Source organism: Ctenopharyngodon idella, chromosome 2, assembly GCF_019924925.1.
Source record: "Ctenopharyngodon idella isolate HZGC_01 chromosome 2, HZGC01, whole genome shotgun sequence".
In the NCBI taxonomy this organism is placed as follows: domain Eukaryota; kingdom Metazoa; phylum Chordata; class Actinopteri; order Cypriniformes; family Xenocyprididae; genus Ctenopharyngodon; species Ctenopharyngodon idella.
The window spans coordinates 33,304,778-33,314,983 of NC_067221.1; the positions used below are offsets into that span (position 1 = coordinate 33,304,778).

General features: G+C 36.7%; 1 protein-coding gene across 1 annotated transcript in view; it reads right to left on the reverse strand.

Annotated features, from left to right (window-relative positions):
• Positions 1–9,834, reverse strand: part of myo10 (myosin X) — a 56,562-nt gene extending 46,728 nt beyond the window's left edge. The window contains exon 1 of the mRNA XM_051861457.1: positions 9,388–9,834. Within this exon, the coding sequence (XP_051717417.1) occupies positions 9,388–9,408 (21 nt within the window). The 5' untranslated portion in view covers positions 9,409–9,834. The remainder of the gene's footprint in view (positions 1–9,387) is intronic.
• Positions 9,835–10,206: the final 372 nt, after the last annotated feature.

Below are 10,206 nucleotides of genomic sequence, written 5' to 3' on the forward strand. Positions count from 1 at the left end.
TGATGACAGAATTTTCATTTTTGGGGGAACTATCCTTTTAAGTCTCCTAAAACTGAACGATTAACCTCTGAGCAGTCTCATTTTCATCCTCATCAGGGCTGTTTTTACATTAGGTCAAAAAGGTATAATTACCAATAACTGTAACGCATTGGAGTAAATTCCTCTCTCTCTCTCACTCTCTCTCTCTCTCTCTCTCTCTCTCTCTCTCTCTCACACACACACACACACACACACGCACACGCACACACTCACTCACACACACATACTCTATTAATGTACATGCTGATGGAAGAAACACATGGTGATCTGAACAGGCATGACTGGCTGTGAGGCCCCAGTGAAGCAGACACAGTTGAACTCTAACCCCATTCCCCACTTACATGCGCACACACACTAGCAGCAGCACTGCATCAAACACTGCAGCATTGTTTTCGGTCCAGTGCCACACTGCATTGTGGGTATTGCAGTTGTATACACTATGCGCACATGTACTAAATGTAGAATTTACAACAGACTGAATCTATAAATCAAACTAAACATGAACAAAACAAAGTGATTATGTTTGACCACAGTACAAATAACAAGTTTTAAATTCAGATTTGCAATTTGAAAACTCACTGAAAGCATCGTGAAGCTGAAAAATTACTCTTAAGAACAGTAATTAAGATTATTTACTATTAAAAATTCACCATTGTTATCCTGTCATCCACCGTCTCAGCCTCTTATTTATGCAGTGGCATAAACTCAACAGTCCTTTATAACTCAGAAAAGCGGAAACACACACACACACACACACACACACACACACACACACACACACACACAAAACTGCTGAATGATTAGACTGAACTGCAACAGAACAGCTGTGCAGCTGGACACACACAGTTAAACACTTTCTCCTATCCCAGCATAATATGCAGAAACAAGCCATTCTTGGACTGACTTACCCGGAAAGTGTGTGTTTGAGCAACATTGACTTAACTAATGGCATGAGATTGGGACAGGACCATCCGTTTTATTAGCTTTTCCTTTTTTTTTTTTGGCTTTAATTTGCATATTTGACATAGAGCATTGGGCAAGATGTGGAATTATTTCGATACAATATCGGAAATAAAATTAGGCTTTTTTTGTTAAATTAACTGATCAACAGATTATGTGATTAAAATAGTTGCTGGTTGTAGCCCAAGTGTAAAGATTATTCTATTAATAAAAATACTAAAACCCCAGTTTTCTGCCAAACTGAAAAAGGCCACAGTAACCACAGAAAAAAAAACTTCAGTTTTGTAAAACTAAGACAAAAGTCTGTAGAGGAAATGGACAATTTAAGTAATTTTCTCTCTGATTGCTGTCACGTGCTCATCTTCATGGTTACTAACAGCCTATACACACTTGTAGTACTGTTAACCTGCCACTGGTTTGCTAAAGTTAGCTGTAGTAGAAAACAAAAAATAGAGCAAGAAAGAATAGGAGACTTCACGTATGGTACCACAATATTATACACTGTGTTCATTAAATATTAAAATATATTTAATAAATATAAAATGAAATGAATCAAGGAGGAAATCACACTTTTAAAGATGACTGATCCTTTCCGGTAAGCAGCGTAAGGGCTGCATGGCGCTACAATACAGATAAGTTTGCATGGAGTGTTTTGAGTATTAACAGTCAATGTTCACTGTTGCAAAGAAATCAGCTCTGTATTGGATTTGCTAGTTTCAAATGACTTTAAAAGCACAAAACTCAGAGTCAGCCCCATCAAGTTAGTGCATCTCTAACCCACACAAACAGGAAGCTGTTTTCCTCCCTAAACCAAGTTTATCTCAGGAATTCTGGGCCTCTAATCCAATTCACCATCTCTGCAGTAAACCAGGACACACAGTGACATCGTTTCCCAACATTTGACTCAAACGCTTAATGGTGAACTCAACAGAAAACACGTTTCTCCACATGACAGGTTAATGTGTAGTGCATCTCTAGAGACATGTTAAGAAATTAATGTTAAGAAACTTTTGAATTGTTCATTGTTTTGTTTAGTATGTGTGGAGTTACAAAAACGCCCCTAGAAGTTTGCTTAATCTTACAAAATCTCACTTTGGGGACATCCAGGAATGTGTCTATGGTGGTTAAGACATTGAACTTGAGTGTGTGTCTGTTTTTCTTGACAGAAGCATATTTTGAGTTAAGCAGCTTTAAACATGTCTTGTGTTTATCTGCAAACATTAGAAGATTAGAACCGCTCAACCAGTTTATGACACACACATGCTCACACATTACAGTTTATAAATACTCCAATTATATTCATAATTGTCTCACTCTAGTCAAAAATATTTTGTGTGCTTAAACATTTGCACTGATTTTCAACTTACCTTTTTAAATGACACAAAAAAAACTTTCATAAAGTGCATTTACAAGCACTTTAAAAGTTCAATTTCAGCAATAAATGTCATGTAAATGCTTTAGTCCAATTGGAAACTGGCCAATCCAGTTTCCACAAAGCTGGACAAACAGATCTAAAAAAAAATGTGTATTGAATCCTTAAAATATTTCTATACTCATTGTGTTATTTTACACAATGTTAAAAAAAAAAAAAAAAAAAAAAATAGTTTACTAAGAGGGAAGAACAGAGGAAGAGTGAGAGAAAAATAAGAAAGAAATGTTCATTCAATAGTTTGGGATCAATATGATTTTTGAAATGTTTTTTTATCATCATTTATTTGATCAAACCTACAGTAAAAACAGTCCTATTGTGAAATATTATTATAATTTATAAAACGGTTAGTTCCTGTTCTTGATTCTGATGTGTTTTATTCACGATAAAACACGGTTATGACCGCTTCACCCAACGGTTCTGTGTATCACTACACAACACCCTTAGCAACCACTCTTGGCAACGTAAACCATTTGTTCTCAATTGATATTGTTCATTGAAGCTTACTGTATTATGTAGAAGAGTATTGTGAGAAAGAGATTGAGTGAGCGAGTTTATTACCTGCATTCAGATTTAGCATTTTACTTCAGGTCAGTCCTATGTTCATAATAAAAAATCTGTTTGCTGCATTATCTTGTCCTTTTAACAGTTAAGGGGTTTTCCCGTGACTGACAGCGCTAGTCAAAGCATTTGTCAGTTGTGTCTTGTTCCATGTTCACAACAATTCAGTCTTTTCAATATAAAAGTCTTCACTACTGACTGACACACTCATAAAGACAGTCTTAGCCGCCATCTAATGGTGTAATAATGTACGTTAACTTCTGTTGCTGTTCACAGTCAGGAACTATTTTTTCTGGCAGAAGGAAGGCTTTTAGTGATTTTAGTGATTGAGTGATGAGTGATTAGTGAACTCATGAAAGTTGCATTGATAATTTTTTTACTTTAATATTTGTATTGTGTGGTAACCGTTTTATAAAAGCAATAAGGTACTCGAGGCTGGTGCTGTATCATGAATAAGTCACGGCTGAAGGTACGATACAGCACAGCCTCTCGTACCTTATTGCTTACTTAAAATAAATGTTTTCTATTTTAATATATTTTAAAATGTAATTTATTCCTGTGATGTCAAAGCTGAATTTTCAGCATCATTACTCCAGTGTTCAGTGTCACATGATCATTCATTCTAAATCTAATATGCTTATTCAGTGCTCAAGAAACATTTCTTATTTCTTATTGTATAATACAACAGTTGTTCTGCTTAATAATTTTGTGGAAACCATGATATATATTTTTCAGTATGAATATAAAGTCTTTACAGTCACTTTTGATCAATTTAATGTGTCCTTGCTAAATAAAAGCATTGGTTTCTAAAAAAAAACTTACTGACTCCAAACTTTTGAATAGTAGTGTATGTGTCTGCCAGGGTTTCTGGCCAATATTCACTTCCTGTGCTAAAATAAATGGCTCAAGGGAATCACAGATTTAAACAGGTAGCAGGAATCCAACTAAAACATCACACACACACACACACAAACTTATGCACAAAGACATCCAAATCAAACATCACCGACGTTCTAATTTTGTTTCATGTTCAGATGAAAGAAAAACTTGACTTTGAAGTTAAAAAGTGCACTGTGTGCATGCATGTCTGAGTGTGTCCTTGTATTGTGTATCTAAACTCTTAAAATAATATCAGAGTTTTGGAGGGCGGTCAGGCTGGGAGGAGTAAAGGATGAAACAGACCAGAGTTACTCTGTAATCTTAATGCTGCTTACCGAGCATGTTTAGAGCTTACCACACACACACACACACACACACACACACACACAAACACACACACTTCTCCATAGCTCTCTTTCTCCGTCCCCCTTTCTTTCTCTCATTTGGCTGCAGGAAGTGAGGGATCAGATATCGTTTGGGTCAACAGGAAGGCAGGCCAGTGATGAAGGGCATTCCTGCATATTTCGAACCCAAAGATCCAAACTTCAGCTCTCTCACATGCAGGGTGACCCGGGCTTGGTGTTCAGAGTCAGACCGGTCTAATAGACATATAACCAAATTTATTTCCCAATCAAACACACTCACATATACACTGCATGGCTGCCTGACCTACTTTTCCAAACCACTCTCATTTTCTCTCTCTCTCTCCTACAGTGAAAAATGTGTGTTTATACTTCACGACAAGAGTGAACGAGGGAGAGAGAGCTGTATAAACTCACACAGAACAAAGACAAAGACCATCTTCGTGCGTGTCTGCGTGTGCATGTACGTACTTTGCACCTGGCTGCAGTTTAGAAGCCTCAGAGATTGCAAATTGGGATGAATCATAAAAGAAAGTATACTTGTTTTCTTCCTCTTTGTTTAGTTATTACAATGACTTCGTCATTCAGGAACAAACAAACTAATTAGGCATTTAGGTTTTGCGTGTTAATTGACATGACTCAAGATTAAATGAATAGTTCTCCTAAAAAGAAATTTCTGTCATCATTTACTCATCCCCTTCCTAACTTGAATGACTTTATTTCTTCTATGGACCACCAAAAGGGAGATTTGGAGAATGACCTGATCAATAATTTCCATGCAATTACAATAAATGGAGAAGCTTTCAAGACTCAAAACATTTGAAAACGCATCATGAAAATGAGTTCATTTGACTTGTCAAAAGGCTTGAAATATAATGCACATCTTGACATTTGACCTAGCTCTCCTTGAGTTCATGAAAGTAGCAATGGCTATTTGACTTTGAGTCAGATCATTTCATAGACCATTTTTGAACCAGATCAGCTGATTCTGAATGAATCTCACTGACTCAATAGAGTCACAACAGCTCACTGGAGAAGATTATTTGTAAATAACAACTTAAATTTTTGTCTATTTCTTACCAAAAGCTCTCATATGCCTTCAGAAAACTTGGAATATCACACATGAGTCATATAGAGACTTTTTTATAACAGTTTTGCTTTCTTTCTGATGCTTGAAAGCACCAGTCCCCATTCATTCAGGACAAAATTCAAAATGTGTCCTTTTGTGATTCAATGAAAAATGAAAGTCATACAGATTTGAAACAACAGGAGGGTAAGTACATGAATTTCATTTTTAGGTGAACAATACGTTTAACAGAAATATGGAACACACACAACCTTTAAGAACAAAAGGACAAATAAAAAAAATGAATCCACTAACAGTTTTCTCTTCCAGTATTTCTCTTTATCAGTTTAAGTGCTGAAGGGTTTTCCTGTTCTGAGTTCCTTGTTAAAAGCAGCTTTGAATCACTATACTGTGTAATCATTAAGCTACTCAAGATTTAATGTGTGTGTGTGTGTGCGTGTGTGTGTGTGAGTGAGTGAGAGAGACAGAGAGAGAGAGAGAGAGAGAGAGAGAGAGAGAGAGAGAAAGAGAAGAAGGATTACTTGACACTCATACTTGAACAGATGAGGAAACCAGAGGGGGTACATGGCCAAGTGTGTGGGGGGTTTACTTTTCCATACTTTGAGGACAAAATTGTCCCCAGAAGTTATTTAAATGTGACAAAAATCCCTTTGGGAATGTCAGCGAAAATTAATAAATATATGATTTTTAATTTTTTTTTTTATTCTAAAAATGCACAATATTTTTTATTAAAGGGTTAGTTCACCCAAAAATGAAAATTCTGTCATTATTTACTCACCCTTAAGTCTTTCGGAACACAAATTAAGATATTTTTGATAAAATCAGATGGCTCAGTGAGGCCTCAATTGCCAGCAAGATAATTAACACTTTCAGATGTTTTCGAAGCTTTACGAATCTTTTGTTTCGAATCAGTGGTTCGGAGCGTGTATCAAACTGCCAAAGTCACACCCCCCAGTTGTGAACCATTGAAATTTCGAAACACTTATGACATAACAACGTCTCGTTTACTGAAATCACGTGACTTTGGAAGTTTGATACACACTCCAAACCACTGATTCGAAACAAAAGATTCGTAAAGCTTCGAAGCTTCATGAAGCAGTGTTTTGAGATCGCCCAACACTAGATATTGTTGAATAAAGTCGTTATTTTGTTTTTTTTTTGGCACACAAAAAGTATTCTCGTCACTTCATTACATTAAGGTTGAACCACTGTAGTCACATGAACTGTTTTAAATATGTCTTTAGCAGTTTTCTGGGCATCTGAAAGTGTTAATTATCTTGCTGGCAATGGAGGCCTCACTGAGCCATCGGATTTTATCAAAAATATCTTAATTTGTGTTCCGAAGGTGGTCTTACGGGTGTGGAACGACATGAGGGTGAGTAATTAATGACAGAATTTTCATTTTTGGGTGAACTAACCCTTTAAAATAGAAGAAGACTGTGGTATTTAAACTAGGTAAATATGTATACAGTGTCTCATGGCTGTTGTTCGCCAAGTGCTAAATAAGCTCCACCCCTTTGTGTGATTCACTATGGTGTTTAGTTTGATTTCCATTTTAAGCACTTTAATCAACTAAAACCATTGTGTGTGTTTGCTTAAATACTAATGACAATTTAGCAGGAGAAAAAAAGATGACAAAGAGTTATAACCTTAAAGAGAATTCAAAGTTAACTCTTAATATATGATTCTTCTCAATTGCACCCAAAGCATCTCTGATCCTCTATGAGACTTTTGTTTCAGGAAAAAAAGAATAACCTGGAGTGTTTGTTTTCCCAGAGTGGCACTCCTCTGCACTAAAATACAACTGTCAAACCGTACCTGCTGCGACTGTGATTGGCCAGTTCACAGGAAAATAAAGAGCTTTACCTTTGAATAAGCTCCGCCTATATAGACTGCAGGGAGGCAATAACCTCAGCGACACTCCTGTGCAAATACGACCATACGCAAACACACCTAAAACAAGACGGACATGCAGGCCTGCAACCATAACTGCAAACAGAAATGTGTGCATGTGCATCCATGCTAAACCAAAAAGCTGAAGAAAATGGCAATATTTGTATGTGATATCTCTCTGTGTGATTAGACATGCAGAAGAGATGTGTGTGAGAGAGGAATCATACTGTCTCTCCCTCTCTGAGGTCAGTCATGTAGAAGAGTCATGTGTGAGACAGGCATTCACGAGCTCAGCTCTTCCCCACATTCCGCACGCATGTTTCGGCTGAATCTGTTTCCGCACACACAGCGCTGTCTCTTTTTAAAGACTGCTTCTTTTGTCCAGAACCGATTCACAGGCTAGATATGCAGCAGCCGGCGGACATTTGACACTATTGTGTAAATTTGGTGCAGTTGGAGTCCGCTGCTTTTTGTGGTTGCCTCTCTGACCATCTGAAACTCTGATATAAAGTCTCTCGCTGTGTCCGAAATCGAATACTACCCTATTTAGTATGCAAAAAAATGTACGGCAATAGAGTAGTATGAATACAGTTTGTGAAAAGTGCCCGGATGACCTACTACTTCCACCGGGATTCTGAGGTGCGCATTTGATCGACACTTTACTATCCCATGAGGCCGCGGGAAAGGATTTGTGAATGGCGGTGAAGCAATGCAACTGATGTCACTTGATATTGACAACATGATGGATTTTGTACATCCAAATTTCATTCATACTGCACACATTTATACTATATAGAACATACTTTTTAAAAGCCGTGAAGCTGTTTCAAACCAAATGTAGTACCTACTATACAGTATGCGATTTGGAACACAGCACATGTTTCTGAGCAGGTACAGGTGAAATGTTTTGAGATGATTTATTTAATTAGGTCCACACCTTCTCAGGTGAAAAGCAAAATCTGGAGGACTAATGATCCACCTCAAGCCAATATTAAAAGCCTTCACTTGTGACTCATGTGGCACCAGCTCAAGGGAGCGGCTCGTGCTACTGATCATCATCTCGTACTCATTTCACAGTCATATCGTGAGGGATGAATAATACTATTGTCTCATTTCCATCAACACCAGTCCTGACAAGCATTCCCCAAAATTACCTTTTTGTAACACTGTTATGGATTCATTTCATTTCCATATAACTTACATTTCAGTAAAAATATTAATATATGAATATATTTTATTCAATATAACAACATAATACAGTAATATACTTTATAATAATAAGAATTTGTATTGCATGTTATTTCTAAAAAAAAAAGAAAATAATTTAATATAATATTTATAAAATTAAAAATGTCTATTTATTTATGTAATGTATATTATATCACTATTTTATAACACATTACAAAATCTATATTATTATTTTTTTTTAAATGCTATATCTAAATGCCATGCATTGTATAAAGTTATCACTAATGAAACACTATTTATTAATTCACAGAGTTTACAGTGAACACTTCGGTAACACTTTACAATAAGGTTCATTAGTTAATGTATTAACTAACATGAACTAACCATGAGCAATATATTTGTTACTGTATTTACTAATCTTCGTTAATGTTAGTTAATGAAAATAGAGTTGTTCATTGTTTGTTCATGTTAGTTCACAGTGCATTAACTAATGTTAACAAGATTTTAATAATGTATTAGTAAATGTTGAAATTAACATTAACAAAGATTAATAAATGCAGTTCATTATTAGTTCATGTTAACTAATGTAGATAACTAATGTTAACTAATGAACCTTACTGTAAAGTTCTAATAATACTTCTAATACTTCTAATAATAGCGCCGGGATGTAGACGAGGAGAAAACGGGAAGAAAGGTAAGGAAATGCCTGCGATCCAAACCATTCAGAACCTGGACAGTAAGGGAGATGTGTGGGTGAGGGAGTCGCGCGCGCATACAGTCCTGAACATCAAACAAACTACATTATTTATATATATATATACACACACACACACACACACACACATACATACAGACGGTTATTTTCTTATTATCTAGGTAAAACGCAACGGGATTTGTTATGATATTTTTTTCATGTATTCTGTTTTCTAGAAACAGCAGAACATCCTTGTTATGTCAACATGAAAATAGTATTTTCATATCCAACTTACCTCAGTGAAAAAGTTATCCATTGTCCTTATAATTATAAATCTCTGAGGTCTTCATAGGAGTCGACGAGCCGATCCATACGTGTCAGTGAAAAGTGTCATGCGGCTCCTCACTGCATCTCACTGATCTCTAGACCCCTGAAGCCAGTTTGTTTCTCTCTCGCGCAGAGACAAGTCTTTGTTTCAGACCATACAGATGTTGGGAACTATCAAGTGTCCCGCTGCCAGTCGCGAGAGCAGGAAAAATGTTCTCTTCCACGAGCGCAGTGACACCGGGGCTCGCGAGGCGCGCTTCGTGACGGGATATAAAGACACGGCGCTAGGTCACTTTGTATGCCGGTGTGACACGCGCCTCGGTAAACAGCGAAGGATTCGTCTCCTGCCAAGTTTGCGGTGACTCCGCTGAGTCGGCTCGCTGCCTGTTGGCTCCGCCCCCCGCGCGGTTTGAATGGTAAAACTTCTGAAGATCCATTGCCTCGCGTGCCCCTCCTGCTGTTCCCGTGGTGAGGGCGCGCAAGATAATCTTCACGAAACTATTTGTGTTGGTTCACTGTATAAAACTGAAAGCTCACTTCAGAGTTCAAGGTTGATAAACGTAATAAAATTAAATAAAATAAATACATTTGGTTTAATGTTTCCGAACTCACGCTTTGGCTATTAGGTTATTTTGTTCTTGTGTAGGCCTATCTTAAAGGCATAATGTCCAAAAGTCAGTCAAAGGTAGGTATAATTTTTACTTCTAAAAGTTGAAATGGCACATTAATATGGAAGCTTGTTTACACCATGATATAAAAAATAAAAAGGTAATTGCGATTTTTTAAA